The 24,291-nt window shown below is 48.4% G+C and overlaps 1 protein-coding gene across 3 annotated transcripts in view; it reads right to left on the reverse strand.

Moving 5' to 3' along the window:
- Nos1ap (nitric oxide synthase 1 adaptor protein) overlaps positions 1-24,291 on the reverse strand; it is a 288,416-nt gene that overhangs the window by 12,193 nt on the left and 251,932 nt on the right. For 2 of the 3 annotated variants that reach the window (XM_051147818.1, XM_051147817.1), the window contains exons 7-10: positions 15,158-15,324; positions 13,505-13,690; positions 6,242-6,407; positions 4,366-4,518 (exon numbers count right to left, since the gene is read on the reverse strand). In XM_051147818.1, coding sequence (XP_051003775.1) covers positions 4,366-4,518; positions 6,242-6,407; positions 13,505-13,690; positions 15,158-15,324 — 672 coding nt within the window. Of the gene's footprint in view, positions 1-3,922; positions 4,519-6,241; positions 6,408-13,504; positions 13,691-15,157; positions 15,325-24,291 lie in introns of those variants that run through there. The other variant, XM_051147819.1, reaches the window with a different exon arrangement.

The following is a 24,291-nucleotide window of genomic DNA, read 5'->3' on the forward strand; positions in this document are numbered from 1 at the left end:
CAAGCTGAGGGACCACAGCACAGGCTCATTACTATCCAGCAGGTGTTGAGGATCTTCTTGCATTTAATGTACTCAGTGTCATCATAACCCCAGGAAAATTTCTAGGACAGGAGTGGAGAGGAGGAAGCACACTAAATGCAAACTTTACTGTACCCTGGGGCAGCGCTAGCACCCTCTGCTGGGGCTTTTAAAACGCTGTACGTTCTCATGAAAGCTGCGTGTGGCATACACCATCCCAGTATACAGGTGAGAAAATAGCCCAGATCACTTCACTGTCAAGAGGAGAAAAGGTGGAGTGGAGACATGGTCAACAGCCTTCCCAGTCTTCCCTCCGGCCTGGGCCTGATAAAGCAACCTGCTTAACAAGCTTCCTGCCTCCAGAACAGCCAAAGTCCCAGGTTTTGGAAGTCAGAAAAGCCTCTCAAATGAGCTGCAATTGTTGAGACTCTGCAGGCCATTGCTGCAACATTTCTTCCTTTCTCTCATTTCTGTTCTGTGCCCAGAGTTCCTCTGTGAGTCCTCGATACTATGATCCTTTGGGAAGATATTGGGATGAGCTTGTTTTGTTCCCTGTACTTGACTGGAATGGGCCCATTTGGGCACCAACCAAATAGAAATCTCAGACACGGAGTCCAGGAGTCAGTGAAATTGTATAATCTTCATCTTGTTGTGGTAGAAAATGGCACAGTGTTTTTATGCTCCAAACTCACTGCTGCCACCCTCATGTGCTAATAGTATCCGTGGTCTGAAAATACCTGGGGTCAGAGGAGTCCAAAAAAACTGGGTTTTGGCTGGGGCATTCTGACCTATGTTTTAATGGTCTGGGCTGGATAATTCCTTATTGGGGTTGTCCTATGTGTGGCAGGAAATCTGATTTCTGCCCTCTATATTCCCAAAACATTCATTCCCTAGCTATGAAGAATGAAGTATCCAGACACTGTCAAATGCCTCCCCCACCAACACCCCCTGCCCAGGAAGTGAAACTATTACCAGTTAATACCAGTGGGTAGTCTAACCCTACACAGCTGGTCCATATGCCTGTAACCGATGGTCCACTCTGCTCTTCCTCTCTGGGGAATATGAATTCTATATCTTGTCCCAGAGCTGATGTGACCTGGCTCAGGAAGTGGGTACAAGGGAAAGGAACAGAAGGAGCAGGTTAAATAGAAGAAGCAAGTAGAGACAATGGGAAAGGTTTTTAGAAATAAGAAAGGTTTATTTAGCAAAAGCCACTAACTAGTGACAACATCCAGGGAGTAAGTGCACTTACATTAACAGAATAGTTTCCCAGAGAGCTGATCCAACAGTTAATGACAGTTTTAGGAAGCAGAGGGCTGGGGGGGGGGTGTGGGGGAGGGAGGGTACAGGAAAGCCATCAAGCAACGAGTAAATAAAGGAATACAACTCGTAAACAAGGTCAGCTGAGAGGAGCGAGGCTCAGGAAGGTTTTTACAGACAGCATCGATATAAGCAGGAATAGAAGGAATATAGCTTTCAGTTCCCATGTGCAGTCCATCCTGTGCAGAGAAATTCTGTCCTACCTTTGCAACTATGAAGCCTTGTGTGCCCAAGAGCTTTCTGGCACCCGGCACAGGCACCAACGAGGAATCCCTGGTGTCCATGTGCCCTCCACATAGGGCAGGGGAGAAGGATGAAAAGGAGGAAGGCAGAGTTGAGTTAGCAGAGAAAGAAGCAAGGAAGGATGCTGCTGCTGCTGCTGCTGCTGCTGCTGCTGCTGCTGCTGCGAAATCAGGTCTGCAACATTTCCTGTCTCTACCCTTGGCCTAAATGAAGGGTCGGTGGCTGGTGACACCCCACCCCCGCAAGGCCCCTAGATCTGCTCTTTGACTCTCATTTCCACATACCAAGTGTGTCCAGATTTGGTTCTAACTAGGGAGGATACAGCACAGGAATGAATTCTCCAGGGAAGGCCTTAAGCAGGGACAGGGGAAAGAAGGCAGGGTGAAAGGTGAAAGGTGAAAGGCAGGGAGAAAGAAGGCAGAGACCAAGGGCAAAAAGTCTTGTACAAGTCTCAGTCAATATCCACCCATTAACTACTCTCTCCAATTCTTCCATCTCACTTCCATGTCTTCCTTTTCCTCCACGAGCTTTTAAAAACTGTTATCTTGCCCATTTCTTTCTTCATGCCATCCTACAGCCCTCCTGCCCACGCCCATACACCTCCACTTGACTCTGATTTTATCCCGGAGCCCCCTGGCTCAAGGAAGTAGACCTTGAAGAAACAGACTACCCACTCTTCCAGATACACAAAAGCTTGGATCCAAAGGTCCTAGACTCAAGGGACGCTGGGTTGGGATTGAGTCAATTAGACAGGCTTAGCCTACCTCGATTCCTGCCAGCTGTCCCTTCAGTCTTGTGGACCTCACATCTGGAATTCTCCCTTGTGTATGTGGACTTCCTTCCAGTGGCTAATTAAAAAATTAACAAACAGAATACTACCCGTTCAACTAAACGCAGGGTGGGAAAAGGATGCGACGTTACTGTTTATCTGAACACCCTGGAAATCTTTCTAGTCACTTCTCGCAAGTCCAAAAGTATGTCCATAACACACACACACACACACACACACACACACACACACACACACACACACCTTACTATAATCAATGCCCTGGTGCACTAGAGAGTAATAACATAAAGCTGTGTTAATTCCCTTTAACGTGACTGCTTAGTTTAAAGGAAACCCCACTGTGGCTGTAAGAAGGGGCCATGCTTGCAATCAGACACCATTTCAGTGCAAAGCTGCGCCTGAAGAACTCCACTTGGGCAACACTATCCTTACCAGCTCTCCCTCTGATAACACTGCAGTTTGGCCTACAGCTCGTCTAGGATGAACATGACCCTCCTCCCAGACCCCCCCCCTCCCATCATATGACTTTGAACATGTCTCAGCTCTCTCTTCAGGGGTTGAAAAAAAATCTATTAACCCCTTAAGGTCTTACAAGGGGCAAAGCAACTTTTCTCGTGGGCCTAGCTAGCCTATTACTGAGTGGAGACCCCCCCTAGGCAAGGCCTAGATGGTTAAAGTTGCACTTTTAACACCTGTGCTCAAGGCATGTACCCACAGAGAGATGGCCTGGGGTGGCACGGCTGTGGTTCCTGATTGGATCTAAGTGGCAGTGATTCTAAAGGGTAGACAATCTCAGCTATTGGCTTACACCTCCTGCTCTTCCTCCTCCTCCTCTTCCTTCTTCTTCTTCAGTAAAAACTGGCCACTACTGCCCAGTGGAGGGGACAGGCAGAGAGGTAAGGCAGGGGCCTCTGGGTCTTTGAGACTTGCACAGAGGTATAGTACTGCAAAAGGCAGGCACGCCCCCTAAGGCCAGAAAGGGGGTATTAGGGTAGTTCTTAGCCTCATTTATATGAACTGGGCTGCAGGCAAGAGGATTGGGGCAGGGTTTTCAGACCTAAGTGACTATCAGCTGTCCTTCCCTGGGATCTCACAGCAGGGTCCTGAATTGTATTAACAATCATGGCTTCCTCAGAGGCAACATCCAACACCCAGATAAAGAAATTCCCTAGTTTTTCCACTGTGACTTGCGACTCCTGTCAACTCCACACTCTCTGAAAGGCATAGACAGCCTCACTTGCCCAGCAGCCCAGGGCATCCAGCCCCTACAATCTCAGCCAAGGCTTGGGGAAGGAATTCTCCTATAGCTCAAGAGAGGGTTAGGCAATTTGTAGCATCCTGATATCCAAAAACTAAGTACCAGAGAAGGTACCCATGGCTTTCCCTTTATGGCGTGCACCACAGAGACAGGAGAGTGTGGGTCACTGAGGCAACACGGGACAGATTGGTTGGAACCTGACTATAGTGGCGAGAGCAGCAGGCCCTTCCCTCAAAAGCTCTGCTTCCGCCCCCTTCAGTCAGCAGAATGGAGGCGCTGATTCCCGTTTCCGAGAATCGAATCCAATTTCTTCCCGATTTACCTTCCAAAGCAAAATCACGACCCTCTTCTGAAACCCTACACTCTCTGCCCTGGGTGTTACTCTCAGCAGCGCCTTCCCCTGGGCGTCCCCAGCCAGGAACAGGCAGACTTGACCTCCTTGGCATCACCTCTGCCAGCTCCTTGCCCTGCACCTACACGGCGATCTCATCATCCAAACTGTCCCCCAACTCCTGCCGCTGCAGGACATTGAGCAGGCGTGGCAGCTCTTCCTGCGACCACGAGTCACGCTCCTCGCTTTCGTCCGTGTTGGACTCATACTCTGAGGCGATGCCTGACTCTCGGAACTTGATGAGCTCCAGGCCACCTAGGAGCGGCTCACCCTGCGCCATTGGCCGGGTATCCTCGGGCGGGAGGAAACGAAAGCACTCCAGCTTCACCAAGCAGTCACGCCTACCTAAGGGGCTGCCCGCTGTGTGGGCAAAGTCAGCTAAGCCCGCACCCAGCAGCGGTGAGTGTAGGTCCTCTGGCTTAGGGGTGGTAGGTTCACAAAGCACAGGCAGGGCACCTGAACGGAAGGTGATCTCCAGCAAGCTGTCCTGGGAGCCCACTGCAGGGAGACAAGGGACAGGGGACAAGGAGAGGCAGTGTTAGGCGCGGCTTTAAATGTGCGGTCCTCTCTATTAACCCTGTAGCTTGGAAAGCCCTGGCTCTGACAAGGCAGGACCCTGAAAGGGTCCTTCCTTGATTGTCTCTGTAGTAGCAGCGCTGCTAGGTTTTACATCTTAACCAAGCACTCCTTCCCTTCCACGCCTGCAACATCAGACAGATGCACCTGGCTGCAGGGGAACAGCTCTTGGAGGGTCGGGAAGGCTGCTGAATTCTCTGTAGTGGATTTGTGATGGGAGAAAAGGTAGTGACCCAGCCACACGCCAAGTATGGAGTAAAAGCAGAACCTTGTAAGAGAGGAATCTGGACACTGGCTTACACACAGTGCCTCCCGGCTACACCTTTCAGTCACTCAGCCCTGTCTCTTGATTACTGCTGAGGAATCTCAATGGGCTGGACTGTTTAACAGCTAAGGGGGGTAGCTTTGGGGAACTGCCCGTAGAGTTAGAAAAACATTAGATTTGCCATGAAGTCTAAGTGTGAATCTAGGTGTCACTCACAGTTTGCTAACTGTGTGACTCTGGGCTACTTACTAAACCTCTCTGAGTTTGTTCCCTCAGTTCCACTACAGGGTAATAAGCTTTGTAATAGTTGATCAATAAATAGGTATTTGTCAGCCCACAGTCAACACAGACTTCAAGCACGCCCAGAATCTACCCATAGGCAAGTTTATGATGAAGGCCTGGAGCTAGACTGCCTTTCGCTTTCCAGTTCAGCCTGGAAGTGTCTGGTATACGGGCAGCAAAGACTTTCAGACCAGGGACTATACAGTCTAGTTACTGACCAGCACAGCTGGTTACTGGCAGTTACTCACTCAGCTACCTTATCAATTAAATGGACATACATTTCTCTGTGTAACGGAGTTGTGACTATACAGTGCAGAGAATCAACTACTAAGGAGTTGGTGAGCCAGAGAATCAACTACTAAAGAGTTCGTGGTGCCTGGCGGTGGTGGCGGCGGCGGCAGCAGCAGTGGTGGCATTGGCGGTGCACGCCTTCAATCCCAGCACTTGGGAGGCAGAGGCAGGTGGATCTCTGTGAATTCGAGGATAGCCAAGGCTACACAGAGAAACCCTGTCTTGAAAAACCAAAAAAAAAAAAAAAAAAAAAAAAAAATCAAAAAAAAAGAAAAAAAGAAAAAGAAAAAAAAAAGTTCGTGGGCCCCGCAGAGTTCACAACGTGATACCCCATATAGACTCACTATATTTTCATTGGGAAATCTGAGGAAGAAATGGGCATGGTGACCAAGCTCTCTGCAAGGTGAGAGTGGGTGGACATGTAGCAGTCTCTCTAGGGACCTCCAAGGTCAAGTTTGGGTGGTGGGTAGAAGGCAGCCAAGACGCACTCTGGCCTTGCAATCCTTATTTATGAGATGTAAAGGCTAACGACAGTGCTGCCTGTTCTGTTGAGATAAAAGGGTGCCATCAAGGCTCCAAGCACAGCATCCCGGGGCTCATGGCAACCGTTTGCTTTCCGAAGCTCACACACAGACCCCGAAGCTGGGTGGGACCCTCCCTGGCTTACTGGTGTTCTGTCTCCCTCCCTGGCTTACTGGCGTTCTGTCCCCCTCCCTGGCTTACTGGCGTTCTGTCCCCCTCCCTGGCTTACTGGCGTTCTGTCCCCCTCCCTGGCTTACTGGCGTTCTGTCCCCCTCCCTGGCTTACTGGCGTTCTGTCCCGACAGCTTCAGCTCCAGCTCCTGGACCTGCTTGACCAGCAGAGAGATGTGCTGGAGCATGTCCTTGTTCTGCAGCAGCAGCTGGTGCACCCGCGCCTGCGCCTCCAGCCGTGCCTGGGCCTCAGCAGCCAACTGGTCCTTCAGCAAATGAACCTGCAGAGAGGAGGAGGAGGCAGGCAGGAAGGCAGGAAGGCAGGCAGAAAGAGGAGAAGGGGCAAAGAAAAAGAGAGGGACATTAATACAAATGACAGTTGCCAGTGGATGGACAGGACCAAAGAGATACCGCCTTGTCATGTTCAATTTGAGATGAAGGAAACCTGCATGGAAAATTGAGCGCCTGGACTTGTAATTCGGCAATAGTAGCCAAGAGAAGACAAGTCACTGGCCCTGTGGATTTCTCTATATGCTTTCAAGGGCTGTGATGTGTCTGTCACTCAGGCACCATTCTGGGCCCCGTGCCAAGTGGAGGAGGCAAGGAAGACATTCTCACTTCCTGCAGTGCCCCCACAGATAAAGTGCCTTCCATTACTGCTGTAAAGAGTTTACTTAGGCCTGAAATAGCACAGTCATGTTAAAGGAGACACCCTCTTCTTACTTCATTTTGTTCATTTTGAGAAACGGTCTTTACATGTAGCACTGGTTGGCCTAGAACTGGCTATATAAGTCCAGGCTGGCCTTGAACTTGCAGTCGCTCTCTCTTTTTCTGCCTCTTGAGTGCTAGGATTACAGGCATGTGGCATCGGACCCAGTTTTACCTGTATCTCTTATAGAACAAAAGTAGCCAGGTATGGTGGTTACCTGCTGCAATGCTAACACTTGGAAAAAAGAATTTTGACGCCAGTCTAGTCTACATAGCAACTTCCAGGCCCGTCAGAAATACCTCGCAGGACCCTGTCTCAAAATGCAAAAGCTACTATATTGACTAGACCATCACAACATGCCCCCCTCCTGCCCACAGTCTTAGAATCTTTCCTCCCAATTTCTTGAACATCAGTGCAACGGGACACAGGAAGTAGAACCACATTGCTATCAGCGAGCTGGCTGTAATAAAGCTTATCTTCTCATGTCTGGGTACCAGCTTCTCTGTCTCCCTGTTCTCTTCTTATTCCCAATGGATATCCATAGAACCCTGATTCCTTCTTGGAAGGGGTTAAGTGTTTGTTGAGTGACTCACAGATGTGGTCCTCTGACAGCCATATAAAAGCTGAGGTTTGTGTTTACAAAACACCTCATCTATTCATATCCTTGCGGTACAGGGGCCAGCCATAGCACATTCAAGCAGGCTCTACGCCAATGGTGTCTACATGTCTGTTCCTGGTGTATAACCCTTGGCAGTGGGAGGAGAGGGGGAAATTATATCCAGGACTCTGAATCCAAGAACAAGGTCACAAGGTCAGTGTTCACACACACACACAGACATGATTCTTGTGCTAGGAAGTGGACCAAGAGGGTTTTTAAGAAGGCCCTTGAGAAAGGGGATCGGGTGAGTTTGGTGACCCGGATCCAAACCATGGTGTTGACAACGAGCCACGATGGGTGGGATACTGGGAGGAGGAGAAAGCTGAAAGACGGGAAGCATTCACTGGGTCTTTCTCAGGCAAATGCTCTTGATTTCTGAAAAAGCAGTGTGCTGTAAAATTCACTTTTTACTGAGGCTGACCAAGGCCTCCACAGGCCTCCACACCTGCCTTTTCAGGACATAGGACTAAGAAAACTATCCTTTCTTCTCTTCCCTGTTCTAGGACCTGACCTTGCAACTGGCTTTGCTTTGAACTGTGCAGAGCTACTAATGAGATTTACCACCACTTTTCATTAGTGGATCCTCAAGGTGGGCTCACGGCCCCCCCTCCCAGCTACTCCCCCAGGGAGATGATGCTTAGAAATCTAAAGAAAATCTGTCCTCCATAAAGAACTGCTAAGGGCAGAGCTCTTATTTTGATCAGGATGTCAGCCCCTTTGCTGTTTCATACTAACAGGCGGGATCGGAAGAGGGGTGAGACCAGGAAAAGAAATGTCAGCAACATAGTAGCCTGGGTTTCTGATGTTGGGTGGCTATGAAGGCTGTACGTTCCTTGGAAACTGAGGCATGGAGAAATTTCACCCAGGAGCCTCCTAAATCAAATCCTACTGAATCTAAGAAACAGGGAAATGGCAGTGCGAGCCCCTACCTGTACTGTACCTGCCGGCATCGTTATATTGAATAAGAGTATCGGGGAAAGGAATCTACCATCTACTGATTAGATCTTTCACTTTCTACTTACTTTGGAATCAAATAGAAATGTAAGATAGAAATATGGAACATGGCTGCACACCACTAATTAGCATCTGTTATGAGCTCTCTACACATCTGGTGCATCCTCAGGTACCAGCATCCCAGCATCCCAACAGAATAGACCATTAGGAAGCAAGCATGGGACTAGCAGCTTGGGTGCTGGAGTCTTTATTTCTGAGACAGCTATAGGCACTTTCCTCTGGGCCGCAGCTTCCTTATCCATCAAAAGAGAGGGCTGGCTAGGGGCTGAGACAGTTGATTCAGCGTTCAGTTAGTTGTAAACACTAGGCACTACTTGCTAAAGAGTCACTGAAGAAAGTCCTCAGATCCTCATGGTGGCATCTGAGAATTAGGAAGGAGGACAAAAAATGTTGTTCCTTCTTACAGACATTAGGGTGGAGTTGGATCCTTCTCTGGCCAGTATCCAAAGTTCCAAAGGCGGAGAAAAGGAACACCACCAACACCAGAGAGACTACCCTCAAACACTATGCTTCTGGTAAAACCCATTGACAGTAAGTGCCATGAGCCAACACCCCAGAGTGTAAGTGCCTCTTGTCCCCGATTACATAAGAATTTCTACCTCTGCGAGTGTACAGCCATATCATTTCAGATGTTTTTAAGCTCCACGAGCACAGAAGCAACATACTGCTGTCACTGCCCAAGCCAGCACTAATGAGCCTGCTGCTTCTGTAACCATCAGAGGTGGCATCAGGCATGAGGATCAGACCTCGGTTACTGCACTCTGCGCTGCAGAACTGAAACCAGGCCAAGTGAGGACAACATTGCTTACACGTCCTCAAACTCCGAAGCCAAGTTTATACGGACCTGGCGTATTATGATGAGGTAGTGTTAGCTTCACCCTTGGTTTGGGCTCTGTTTCTCAACATATGACAGGAGTGGAAGTACCACCTTGATGCCCATCCCACCCCTCATCCCCACCCCGACCCCACATCATGGACATTTATCTTTGGCACACTTTCAGATAATATTAACATCGCCCCGCCCCCACCCATTAACCTGACCATAGTACTTTCTGAAAGCAAAGTGTGAATATCTCCTCTCCAGAGTCATGCCACCTCAAGCATTTAGACTATTCCATCATTCTAGGCCAGTGGCACAAACACAGCAATGCGGCGCTAAGGCCATACCTGGTGCTGGTGTCTAGCTCTGCACCCCAATCCCAGAACAGCACGTATAACACCAAACCCTATTCCCCTCCGGCTTGGTACTGCTCCCCAAAGTCTGACACTCACCCTCAACCCACCCCGGCCACCTCCGACCATTATCCCACTCACTCTCCGGGCCTACTTGCCTGGACTCCAGCTCCTCCATCACCAGTGGGGGCAGGGCCAGGCTGAAGTGAGGGAGTGGCAGGCACATGGAAATGGCAGTGGAGATAACCAGAGCAATTTGCTCCCCCCTCCCCCCGCCCCAATACCAGAGGGAAGAAGCAGAGGCAGGCAGCGCTGTCTCAGCATGCATATGCCAGGGACTTGGGCAGGGCCAGGGACTGGGAGAAGCCACAAGGACAGATGCTACATGGAGGGCCTGGGGGTGGGGTGGGGTGGGGGGCGCAGAGCATTTTCAGCACTATTTCTCTAACTACAGCACACAGCACCACAAAGCATAAATAACAAAACGACTTGTTTCTAAATAAGCAGAAGTGGCAGGTAGAGGAGGTTTTAAAATAGCAACAACGCACGTCACTGTCACTGTCATTTTCCCAAGAGCTCGGCTAGGGCTTGGCAAACAACAACCAGATCTGGCTCACTTAACCGCTGTCAGTCAGCCACAATCCTGGAGCCAGGCAGGCCCAGCATGCAGCTATGCAGGCACCAGCTACATCACAGGTAGGATTCAAGGTGTGGCTATGCTTTCACCCACACCCTTGGACTTCTGGTCCATGTCAAAGCGGAAGCTAATGCAGCCAGGCAAGCCTCATGCTGGGCTGGGAGAACTTCAGAGGGACTAAGGTAAGTCACTATTTACACACTGAAGAATGACCTCGAAATACTTAGGAGTTGGTTGACCCTATGTGTTTAAGACCGAGGAAGGCATGTTTAAGATCAGCTCTGAAAGAATTGAGGTGAGGCTGCAAGAGGTCTTAGAAAAAGTCACGACAACTTCAAAGAGAACTAAATGAAGTCCTAAAATAACAGCCCAATCAGATTGGTGTGAGAGAGCGAATTGGGCAGGGGACATGAAGAATGCACTAAGCGACCTTAAGAGCACACACATCTGCATGAAACTGGAACGTTACCCTTAGATTTTAAACTGAGAAGTGCTACAGGAGGGCTTGGAAGCTCAGAGAAAGGGAAACTACGACATTCTCACCCAAAACACTGGAATGACAATTATACCTACTGAATTCCAGGGACTCCTGGGGGTTCAATGAAAGAAACAGACATTGCAGGTTGCCAGCAATAGTCTGCCAGAACGGGTAGAGGCTAACTTCCCACTGGAAGCTCGTCAGCCTGCAGAAAACCAAGCACGCTCCCGTTGGTCTGCGGCAGGTGTGTGAAAGATGCCAGGACGACCTATCATTAACCCATCTGCATTTCTTACATAACTGCTTTTGCCCATGGAGGGAGATACTAACAACAAGTCCTCAGACCAAATCCTACAGAGTAAGAGACATAAAGAGGCGGGTTTAAGACTGAACGCACCAGTAGCACCAGGGAGCCAAGGGTCAGCCGAGAGGTACTCTTGTCCCCTACTGCATGCCTGGCAGTAAATATAAGACGCAGGTAGGGAAGGAAGGTGGTCAGAGACTGACTAAGGGGGGAAGGAAGGACAGGTAGGGGACTGTGTTTAAGAAGTCACCAAGTGACCTCAAGTCTAGTTTGACTGAGAGACCTGCAAGTCTACTACTCTACTCAAGAGTCACTCTGTCAATACAGGGCATTAATGCCCTAAGGTGTCCTTTCATCGCAATACTGCTTGAGTTGAGAGTCCAGCAGCTATAGCCAATAAATTCTGAGGATATGAGGGGTGTGGGCTGACCACCCTGGTAAAATGCCTGGAACTCTGAGAGAGACCCGTGAAATGAATCTGGGACACTATAGTGTTTCCTTTTCTTAGACCCTCTGTCTTCTAGATTAGGGCAGGCCAAGGATGTTTTTGTTCAGACAGATACTTGCTATGCCAGAAAAACCACTCTTGGGGTTTGTCCCAACCATGGGAGACCTGTGGTAAGCCATGGGTCTCATTGAGTGCAGGCTGCATGCGTCCCTCCACTGCCACAACACCACGTGCAGATCACACACTTGCAACTGGTTTCTCTTTAGTACTTAGCCTAGACTTCCAATTCACATGCCCTCTGATAATAAAAACAGCATGAATATGCATCAGACCTAGTCTTGGATAAATAATAATTACGTGGGGATTGATAGCTGAAAAGAGAATTGCTCGGAGAATGGATCTGTATTCAATGCGAAACAGAAATGCTGAGCCTTGGGATGGGCCAGCACTGAAAGGCTCAGGCTTTGTGTTCCTGTCATCCCCTACCCTGCGGAGGAGGAGCATCTCAGACTGCCATGCTGTCATTAGCCAGAGATAGATTCTTTAATTTGACAAAGATTTTTCTCTCCCTAAGTATAAGAAGCCATTAGTGACATTCCCTTTTCTTTGTCATTGTTTTGGATACACCTGAAAATCCTCCTGCTGGCGAATCCTTTGGTTTCAGAGTTACTCCCACCTCCCACCCTACCTCTGAGGCTCTAAACCTCAGAGCAGGAGCAGCTTCCCACTGCTGATTCCAACTCTCCCGAAACGTGTAGCCAAGCGACTCACAAGGCTGGTGCCTCAGGTACAGTCAGTGATGGCACTTTAAGGCCAAGCCATAGCAGATTCTTATAACATTTTATTAAGCCTAGGCTGTAAGATGCTTCCTGAAGGTGTACTGAGGAAAGGCTTAGTCTTTCAGGGAGATTCACTTTACCCAGGAGCCAGGAGAAGAGGAAGCAGAACACTCAAGAAGTTCTCCCTGGAGAAGCCTGTGCTCCCTGCGCTGCAGAACACAGATGATCTAAGCACACAGTTGAGCCTAGAAGATCTAGAATGCTGGTGCACACAGGAGACTTCTGGACCACTCTCCGACCATCCCATCTTCCTCATCACCTTCCTTTACCCACATTAAGTCCCGATCTTGTCTGAGCGCATGTGTCTTCCCCATCCCCTGACTTGCCCATGAGAGAGAGAGAGGGCTCAGAGTACTGAACTCCAAGAGAGTATAATGTCCTCCATGGAAATCAAACAGAAGGATGCTGCCAAAAGCAGCAAGGGCGATCAGCCCAGTCTCCCACGAAGCAGCGATATAGTCCAGCCCGACTTCAGGGCACAGACTCCATCTGGATGCTAAGAGGTAGCCAGTTCTTCTCAAATGGCTCAGATCATCTACCTAAATTCCTTTAAGTTCATTGCTATTGTAATGAATTCCTAATCGAATACTGTGTGGAATAAGTAGGTCACTAATGGAGGCTTGAGTACCCGTTACGGTCAAGAGTGTTTGGGATGCCAGAGCAGCAGTCTGGGCAAGGATGCTGGGCACAAACTCATACTTTGAGCCATTTTAAGAGCTGTATCCGTCGCACCTGACCTACCTCCAGAGGCACCCCTTTCCCACCCCAAACACAAGGAAACAAGGTCAGGAAGCGGGTGCGAGTGGGGCTGTGTGCATCTTTTTTCCTTGTTCCGTTCAAGTCATTATCCAACAACTTTCAGCCAAGCCAGCCAAGCCTAACTCAGAGTGAGGGACACATGGGGAACCAATGGCGTTTTTCCACTTTTAACCGCAGTCCCCATCTGTCCCCCTCCCCTTTCACTTCCCGGAACCCCAACAAGCAATGATCCAGTAGCGTGAGCAATTTCCTTATAGAGCTCCCTAGGTTTGAAACCTGCCCTGAGCCCCTTGCTAGGGAAGGGTGCATCAAGCCCATGAGAGTGGAGCCTGTGAAGAAGGGAGGAGGCTGAGGAGAACCTGGGCCACAGCCACTTGTGTCTGCTGCTGCTGCTGCTGGAGGAGCTGCTGGAGGAGCTGCATCTGGTGGTGAGTGGACAGGGGCGTCCCCGTGCCCAAGCCTGGTGGCTTTGAGGAAGAAGATGACGACGGCAGCAGCATGCGAGGTGAGGCTGTCAACATGGGCTCCTGAAGATGGGGTGAGACCTGAGAAGAGAAGACAGCATGCCTCATAAGCAGAGGCCACCTTTGGGTGTCCCCACCCTCACTGTCATATTCACAATGGGTACATGGACAGAGTGACACTCATGCACTAGAGATGCTCCATCTTGAATGACATAGTCATAGCTCCAGGGTGGAAGTGCTGGCACACATGAGCTCGGACCACATAGAAAACTCTATCTTTATACCTGGGTAACATTGATGCTAGGGTAGACGACAGCTGATAAAATGTCATTTCTTACCCCTCCTTTCCAATTCTACGCCTTGTTGATGAATTGGGGTTCTAGCTTTAGAATCAATGTCTATATACATAAGTACATACTATGTTGCTAGGAGAACAAGAGAGAGATCGCCTCAGGTCTTCCTTGGGCCATCCTTCACTTCCTCTTCCTCGTCCCAGGTCAGATGTTCCTCCTTCTCCCACCTCTTCTTGAAGTGAGGGAGGAACACTTGGACATCACACCAAATGACCCAGAGGGACCTCTGTTAGTTAAGTGACCACAGCTGTTGTCTCTTTAACTCGGATGGCTCCTACAGGTCAGAGTCTAGTGTCTGGGAGGTTAAGTTCTGTTTCCGGTGGCTCTGCTGATCTTCAGATGGGCAGGAAGAAGGTATCAAGCCCCAGAGACAAAGGCCTAACAGCCCCTCATAAAGATGTACCAGGGCATTAGAGGAAACAGGAAGCAGCACACACCAAACCACAGAGGCATTCCCTCATGAACTGGCCGAATCTGAGATGGAAGATGAAAAAGTTGCCAGCGAGGTTCCTGGGAATCCAAGGGCTGAGCCACTTGGGTCAGAAATTTTCCTTCTGGCTCTTATTTTTCTCAGTTTAGTTGTCTTCAGGTTTGAATTTAGTTTTGGGGCTCTTGGGGTTTGTCTGTTTCCTGGATTAGATTAGAAGCTCCCCTACCCTGTAGTCATCCTACGCATGGAATTCTAGGCTGGAGATAATGAGGCTTGCCTTTAATGCTGCCTCAGTTTCTAACCTGCAGCGACCCCATTTCCAGACTCATAACAGCCCTTGTCCAAGAATTTTTGAAGGCACACAACCACTGGACAAGGTGAGAGATCTCAAACAGACTGGCTTCTATTTATAAAGCTAAATCATGTGATCACCTACGTCACATGGGTCTTCTGGATGAGCCCCGCACAAATACAAGAACCTGCTGTAGAGGCAAAAAGGCATAGAACACTGATGAGATTCCCCAGGTGGGCAGTACACCTCAGAAACGAACTCCACAGCACCCTCACATCAATGCTGACTCGTGGACGCTGAATCTGTGGAAGTCAGACCCCTCTAGGAGGCAGTGACATATGCTCCAGTACTGTCACTGTGTGACAGAGCACCTCACTCTGAGGCTGCGTCAGTGGGCAACTGATGGCCTAAAGCCACCGCTGTGGCACAGCTTTCTCTCAGAGGCGCCAGGACCACACATGGAGACCACCTACCGTAGAGTCTATGTGGCAGCCTCCCTCCTTCCCTACGGCATCCAGGTCAGTCACACCTCGGCTGAATTCTAGGATATCACTTCCTGGGAGTGGGGCCTCCACAGCGTCGATGTCAGTCTCCTCTGCAGTGGCTGTGGAAGCCCTCTCAGCTCCAGTGAGCTGGCGGCCTGCAGGGACGACAGGGAAGGGAGCCGTGACACACGGAACAACAGTCGCTCTTCATTGTGTTCTCAGTTAGCCAAGCCCCGGCATGGCATGGGTTCTCTGACGTCTCACACATCCTTTTGTTCCAGTACATGAAGACATCCTTTCAACCCAGGATGACACTTCAATGTCATCCTAAAGTTCAGAAATGAATGAACATTTCCTCAAGCTGGAAGCAACAGTGCCACACCCTGGTACACTTCTTTCAGCAAAGTGTAGAGACTCTCGAACTAAGAATGGTACTGTCGTCTCTACTTCATCCCAGCTCAGGGCTCAGTTTCCTAGCCTGGCACTTACTCTCTTTGTTCTGTAGAGAATATTTTCTTACTCTCTATTTGGGACTGGGTTTGCCACTATGTTTTGTTGTTTTGAGATGGGGCTCCACTCTGTAGCTCAGGATAGCCCAGAAATGCACTTTCTAGCCAAGGCTGGCCTCAAACCTATTCCTGTCTCTGCCTCCCGAGTGCTGGAATTACAGGCATGCACCACCATGCTGCTCTCGGTTCACCACTATTGACTTCAAGTGCAGCTTCTTAATAGTTTTAGAGACCAAGCCACAGCTGGAAGCCAGAGCAGGATGGTGATGCTGATACCGTAGTGTTGGAGCTAGTCCAGTCAACTAGGTGTCAGGTATGCACCTGCCTTGCAGAACAAGTGTGTAAGTAGTACAGCTTTGAAGGGAAAGGAATCCTGGCAGTCAGGAACCAAGGCATACCACACAGTCACAATACACAACAAACCACACACAAGAGGCTTATGGGGAGAGACACAAGATGGCGGCTGCCTCTGCCAGAGTGAGAAGTGGCAGGCAACTGAACAGGAGGCATCCTTTATATAGGGTTTCTTGGGGGGGGGGTGTGGAGTTTTCCAGAATGGAGATTTCCAGGGTGAGGGTTGGTGAGATTTCAATCCACACCCAGGGGGACTTCATGCTCAGGGATTGGTAGGTTTGGGTAAGTTTTTCTTTTCTTTTTTTCATTAGGAACTAAAAACGTGGTTGTAAATCCTTCCAGTGCAGACGTACCCAGTCATCCAGGATATAAGCCTGATATTTTACAAGTCAATAGTATGCTTGGTTTTCCTGCATTGGGAGCCCAAGCTCAGTCCTTGCTGCAGGCTGCTAGGGTGGCAATTCTGATCCTTGGTAAGCTAGCAGGCAGGGGCACAGGGCTGAGCAGACTAAACATACGGATGGAGAAATCAAGAAAGGTTCAGCCTGTAGGCAGAAATATGCCATGAGCACGAGTCAGAAAAAGACCCCAGGGACCCCATCCAGGAGAAGCTTCAACACTTACAGGAGGTGAAGAGGGGTGTGCAGGGGATGCTGGAAAGCAGGCAGTAGAGACAATGGGGGAAAAAATGGAAATACTAGTCTGAAAAAGAAATTGGACAGACAGAAATAGAGACTAAAATGGTGGTTCCCATGGGTAAGGTGAAAGAAGGCAAGATGGCAGAAGGTGAAAGAACACAAAGCTGCAGGTACGATGGGTGAGTAGCCTGGAGCTCTGACTTAGGGCGTGGGAGCTGGCTACTAACCCATACACTCATTTGCTCAGAGTAGTCAGGGCATTGTTGCCAAACACAACGTAGGAATTATGTGGGTTTACATATATGTATATATTTTGTGTCAGCTTCCTTGAATGCTAGGATTACAAGTGTGTGTCACCATGCCTGGCTTTTTATTTACTTTTTTTTAAATTGCATTTGCTTATTCGTGTGTGTGTGTGTGTGTGTGTGTGTGTGTGTGTGTGTGTGTGTGTGTATGGGTGAATATGTGCCACGTTGCACCTGTGTAGGTCAGAAGATAACTTGTATGAACCATTTCTCTTCTGCAACATGTGTTTGAGAGATTAAACTGAAGTTGTCAGTCTTGGTAGCAAGCATCTTTACCTGCTGAGCTCTTTTGCTGGCTGCTAGCAGGTTTTATTTTGCATAAGCCCTTCCAGAGGCCTCACAGTCCACACACACACACACACACACACACACACACACACACAGGACAGCTGCTACATGGGAGAAAGCCAAGGAAATGGGATCTCTCCCAGGGAACTCTCCTGGAGGGTTCTGAAAGAGGGTACACTGCGCAAACAGGCGAGTGATTCCAGAGAAGTGGCCCCACCTTGCTCTGAGCCTCAGGGATAGCCAAAGGCAGCTGTTGCCAAAGATACAAAAGATATTACCTCCCCATCCCCCCCCTGCACCCCAGTAGTATAAGAAGCAGGAGAATAAGGGGGAGAAGAAAGACTGGCACAGAGCAGGGAAGGAGAGAGGGCACACAGGGGTGCAGTGAATAATGACATGAACACCCCTGCTGAGTCCCAGAAGAGAGACAGCTGACATCAAAGACGCCAGGGGAGCCTCCAGCTTCTGCCCTCTTCAAGCTCCCTGTGTAAATAAGTTTCCTCTGCACAATAAAGGGCCTGCCATCCCATCATAAGCAGGGCTCCACTGGAAAGATAAACACTGCATTCAATGAAAAGTGTCTCTACACAGAAGTCAGATCCCCACAGGAAACCATCCATTTTCCTCTGGACCTTCATAGGAAAATCTTTCTGGGGAAAACAGATGGGAAAAGAAAACACACATTGCGAGCAGTTTAAACACACCAAGAAGGTGCGTTGGACGTATAAAGGGAAAAGGCAGAGAGCAGCCTTGCTGAAGAAGCAAGGGTCCCAAGCCCAGACCCAGATGGTACCGACTGCATGCAGACACTCTAAACTCAGCGTCACAGCCACAGGAAAGCCAGATCAATCACTCATCTGTGTTGTGAACCACAGACCTTCAGAGCCCTCCCTGTCTATTCCCATGTGCGTGTGTGGCACATGCAAAACCCTAGTTAACACTGCCTGCGTGGTGAGCTTGCTGCACACCATACCCTGGGTTCATTAACCCTGCACACTCTCAGCACCTCAGACCCTGTTGCTGTGTTGCTGGAGACCACGGAGTGAGCAAGAGTAAGGGCCAAGATGAAAGTGCAACTGCCCTGTGTAGCTAGCCTGCCGCTCCAGTGAGCCCCTCACCTCTGTAAAAGCCAACTGCTAAAGGGTCAGGCCACCACAGAACCCAGGCACCTGACAAATGTTTATTCTAGAGGATGCTGTGAAGTTCTTTTGCAGTTGCCATTAGTGTTTAAATGGGTAGACCCTGTGTGTGGTAGACTCAGCTGCTCAGATGGAACAAAGACTAATCTCCATGAAGAAGAGGGAATTCAGGAATTCATCATTCCCTGTGAGTCCAACCCGCAAATGATTGATTGACCAGGCTTCTAGTCAGGTGAAACAATTATTTAAAATGAAGCCCCCATTAAACACAGATGCAGAGATGGGGAGGAGGGAAGGGATTTCTATTTCTTTTCTTTCTTCCTTCTCTTTTCTTATTTATTCTTTCTTTCTTTCTTTCTTTCTTTCTTTCTTTCTTTCTTTCTTTCTTTCTTTCTTTCTTTCTTTCTTTCCTTTCTCTTTCTGTTGCTTTTCCAGACAGTCCTTGCTGTCCTGGACTGGCTTTGTAGACCAGGCTGGCCTCGAATTCACAGAGATCCACCTGCCTCTGCCTCCCAAGTATTGGGATTAGAGGAGTGTGCTACCACACCAGGTAGCAAGAGATTTTTATGTAGATATTTCAAACTATTTTTAATTGCTGGAGAGAGATGACTCCTCATCGGAACTGAGGTGGTTTCTTTTAAGTTTATTTATTTACTTATTTTGATACAGCTTTCTTTAAGTCAACCACGCTCCTGCGAGGAACCCCAATAAACTCACTAGTTTACTAAGCCAGACTTGGGTGTAATTGTTCTTTGTTGTCATGTCCCTATGTGTGTCTCCTCCCTGTCTCTGCAGGGAAAGTCACACAACACACATTCACACACACAGTAATATAAACACACACATGGTATGTCATGCATACTCTTCTCTCACATTACTCCAAGGCCACATCCCAGTCTGCACCTGCAGATGCCTGCCTCCCTCACGTGGGGATGCCAGCACAACTTAGAGTGTGCCAACTCAAGCTCAACTGACCTTGAAAAGACACAGTTGATGAATCCTTGACATCTTACACCTTGAAGAAAGCATACTGGGCATATTCATTTGTTTTCTATTGTTGTAACTAAACATTATGACCAAAAGCAATTTGGGGAGGACAACGCTGTTTTGCCGATACATCTCAATCACTGAAGGAGGTCAAGGCAGGAACTCAAGTAGAATCAGAGACAGAAACCATGGAGGAGCGCTGCTTAGTGGCTTCCTCAGTGTACATTCTCAGATTCTCACATTTCTCTCTTTTCTCTCTCTCTTCTCTTCTCTCTCTCTCTCTCTCTGGTTTTTCAAGACAAGGTTTCTCCATGTAGCCCTGGCTGTCCTGGAACTCACTCTGTAGACCAGGCTTGCCTCAAATTCAGAAATCTGCCTGCCTCTGCCCCCCCCCCCCCCAGCCCCAAGTGCTGGGATTAAAACCATGCACCGCCATCACCCAGCAGCCTGCCCTCTTACACAACCAAAGACCACCTCCCCAGGGTGGCACTGCCACAGGGGGCTGGACCGTCCCACATCAATCATTTATCAAGAAAATGCCCCACAGCACAACGTGATATAGGTAATTCCCAACTGAAGCTGTCTCTTTCCAAGTGAGTCTAGTTTACGTCAGGATGGTAAAAGCAAATCAGCTTAGAGGACCTGATTCCACCTGCGGAACACCAGTTCCACAGTTCTATAATCTTTAAGGTATAGGGAAATGCCAGGCAGCTGGCATCTCGTGCATATTAATGTGATCTAAGAACACTGCCTCTAAAAAGGCAACAGAACCGGCCTGGTGTGATGATGCACACCTTTAAACCTAGCTCTAGGGAGGCAGAGGTAGGTAGATCTTTGTGAGTTTGAAGCCAGCCTGGAATACTTAGCAAGTTCTAGGACAGACAGGGCTAGATAAAGAGACCCTGTCTTAAAAAAAAAAAAAAAGTTTTAAAGGCAACAGAACAGAGAGGTAGTGGTGCCTGCCACGTCTGCAGGGTAGGGAAGTGGCTGCTGACTTTTCTATTACAGCCAGAAGCGAGGAACCGTGCTGGACTCTTCCCAATAAGACTCAGTTCAGCCCTCTGAGTTCACCCTCTGTATTTATCGCCCCAATTCTCTTAACTCCCCCAGCCCATGTGCCATCTTTCCTCATCAAGAAGGTGGCTTGAAATTGCTTCATCCCGATAGTCATCTTAGCACAGAGTAAGCATTTTATAGATGATTGGTGACAGTGACTAATATGCGGTCACTGGCCACACTTAACTGTTCATCAGTTTATTCAACAGGTCCTTGTTATGCTAAGAGGTCCCTATGCTACCAAAGCTCACAGCCCATTATACAGGTAGAGGGCATTCTCCCCCTAGGACACAGAGGGCTGAATGTCAGTGGCATCATCTAAGTGTGATGAGGACACAGGAACACAGCAGAAAACAATGTGTTTGAGTTTCTGAAGGGGGGAAGGGAGGAGAACGCCAGAGCTGGAGCTGGAAAGCCGGCCTCCCAGAGGAAAGAAAGGGAGTGTAGGATGAGGAGGAAGTCTGCATGAAGGGGACACTTGGCAGATGGCACAGTGTTAACAATGGCTGGAAGGTACATGAAATGCCCAGAGCAGGAAGGAAGGAGTGTGGGGTACACAGGGGTGGGGGAGGAGGTTGGGGGGGGCTAGTAAGACTGAAAGCAAAGAACAGTGATCTCAACTGTGAACTCCATGGACTGTCCAGAACCTGAACTCGCCCAGCAGGGGCTGGTGGTGGAAGGAGAGCAGTGTTCCTACGGCAGAAAGTCTTCCTGTTGCCTGTAAGAAAGACCACTGGCAGGTCTTGTCAAAGGTCAGCCCCCTTCCCCTCCCTGCCCCCCCAACTGCCATCCTGACCTCCTGGCCAGCAGCTGAGGGACAGGGCTCAGTAGTTACTTGCAAGTGACAGTGACCCCTTGAGGCAAGACTTCTGTGGGGATAATGGTCTTCAAATGCTCGGTTTCCAGGTACAGTCCTGTCTAGTCTGGTCCCTTCCACTCTGGGAGTCAGTGGCTTCACCAGACACTTTACTTTTTGGTTAGAATCTCTCTGAGCATGCGTATGCTGCCTGCCAGTGTGACTGAGTGTGCAATTGAGAGCTCTTCAGATTTAGGCCGCCACTCTCCCCTCACAAGGCAGCAGGGCGTTGGCAAAGAAGTGTTCATAGAGGCTGGGGACGTGGCTCAGTCTGTACAGTGCTTGCAAGACTAGAGTTTGGTCCCCAGAATCCATGTGGTAAAAAGCCGGACATGGTGGGTGTGCACTTGTAATCCCAGCGCTGGGAGGGAGACAGGGAGATCGCTGCGGCTGGCGGGCCAGCATCACAGCCTAGGTGGTGAGTTGCAACTCAGTGAGACAACTCATCTCAAAACAACAACAAAAAAAGGTGAAGGGCTCCAGAGGAATGAGCCACAAGGTTGTCTTCTTGCCTCTCTATATATGTACAAAATGTGTACATACACATGCGCATACACATGTGTCCCCACATGCCTCCACAGTCACATACACAAAAGGAGTGCTAACAGGCAGGAAATTCATGTCCTCAGCTAGCAGTCTATCGTATCTTACAGTGCAGAAGCGAGCAGACAGCTTCCTTTCTCTGAGCAAAGTGGTCCAGCATAGGTCTCACAGAGTATTCAGGGGAGGCCAGGAACTGTCTTCTACTGTGCTCTCTGCTCATAGCTACAGAGGCACCTGATGTGTTTGCCAAAGTCTACCTATAACTCCAACTCCTAAGTCTCGGTGCACAGAGGTGTAAAAGTTTTTAATTTATACTAGTACCATGGCCTGCTATAATCCAGGAGTGGTCAAGGACACACAGGAAAACACAAGGCTCTGTCTAGTGATGGTTTTTATTAGTCAAGATCACTGTGATGTTTGCATTGGCCAGAGGACATCATCAGATGGTACAAACGACTGAGCCAACAAAGAAGCAAGGTGGTTCCCTGTGGTCACACAGAAGCAGAGTACCAGACGAAATGATAGGCTTTCCTAACTTATGACTAATATTTGTCCAGAGTAGAAAAGTTATAAGTACAGTGGGGAGTAAATCTTCCTGCCACCTCAGCCACTTAGCTCTCTTTTACAGGATGATGCATGTTTCTACTTTCTTGTGTATCACGCTGTAAAGATTCTATGCATAGTAAACTTGTATATGAACAACATGAAACATACATGAATACCCACATATATACAGATAATTATTCCTATGTACTTATAATAAAATGTAATTGGTAGCAAGCATAGCCACAGTTTTAGATCTTGAGTTTTTTTTTTAAAAATGAACAAAATATCTTAGATGGCTTTATATCACTTCACAGACAGCTGGCTCATTCTTTTTTAATCAGTGCAATAGTTCATTACTTGTAGTGACTTTATAGGCAGGCATGGTGGTGCACACCTTGAATTATGAGACAGAGGGGCAGGGGCAGAGGCAGAGGCAGGAACAGAGGCAAAGGTGGCAGAGGCAGGTGGATCTTTGTAAATTTGAGGCTGGCCTGGTCTATATAGCAAGTTTCAGGGTAGCTAGGACTACAAAGTGAGAGTCTGTTGAAAAAAAAAAAAAAAAGGAAAAAGAAAAAGAAAAAAAGAAAAACGTGTGCCTTTTATAATCCTTTGGTTTTATAACTGATTTTTCACTTATGTAACCGTGCAGGATGTTCATCATTTCACATGTAGGGTCTATCTTTAGACTACATTCTTAGAGCTCTTATCTATGAGGATAATTTAGGTGTGTAGATTTTCAAGTTTTATAGGAATTTCCACATTATCCTCCCCAGGGATTCTGCAGTAAGTTAGCACATGTGAGCGGTTCTGGCTCTAACCTCCTGCTTTGACCCGTTCAGTTACTTTACATTAGTATAGTTTTATCTGTTCGCACACACAACAATATTTACTTAAATATAGGAAGCCAGCCCTCTCTTACTCACTCTTTCAAGATATTCCCCCCCCCCCATTCTTAAATTTTTTCACACATTTGTGCTCAAACTGTAAGGGACACACAACCTCCATTTTGAAAAAGAAAACTCCATTTTGTATTAAACCTGGCCAAGGGCTGAGCCCAGAGTTCAGGAAAATCCACAAAGTAGTCTAAACAGAAAAATTACCCTAGCAACACAACCAGCTCACCTCAGGAAAGTCCAAATATATTCTCTGCTGGTCAAGCTGATCAGCAGATGGTCTGGCACATAGCAACAGCCAATTAGGAGGAGCCAGGCCAAAGTTCCTGACGCCCCCATGACTGCTTCAACCAATCTTTTCTACAGGTCAACTCGCCCCTATACCTATTACCCAATCACAAAACGCCAAGGCTTGTAACTCCCTGCTTGCAGCTTTTCTGCCCAAATGTCATCCAATCATACACTGCAAAGCCCATTTCTTTGCCTAAAACCTATAAAAATCACTCTCAATTGAGATTCAGGGCCGCTTCCCTGCATCTGCTGTGTGCCCGGGGCTCGAGCCTGCAATAAAGACTTCCTTGTGATTGCATTTAGACTCGGCTCTTAGGTGGTCTGTTTGGGGGTGTGGGGGTCTCTCACAATTTGAGCATAACAAAACAATAATAGTTAGCGTGCATATGCTTAGTGTTTTCTATGCCCCATGCACCAGACTTAGCCTTTTAAAATCTATCAGGCAATTACAATGTGACTCTGAGGCACACACTATGAGTTCTTTCTCAGAGGTAGACACTTAGGTTAAGGCTGAGTAGAACTCACCCATGACAAAATGTTACTAAATGTAGCTTGGTAGCTGCAATGCAACGCAAGAGTCTGTCTGTCTGTCCAACCACCTGGCAACACTGCTATTTGGCCTTGAACTCAGGAGTCTCCTGCCTCTAACCCTTTGCTTTTCCAACTCTTTCATGTGAATGTTTAATTCATCTGACGTTTGGGATGGCCATCTGCTAA

This window comes from Acomys russatus, chromosome 6 (assembly GCF_903995435.1).
Source record: "Acomys russatus chromosome 6, mAcoRus1.1, whole genome shotgun sequence".
NCBI lineage: Eukaryota > Metazoa > Chordata > Mammalia > Rodentia > Muridae > Acomys > Acomys russatus.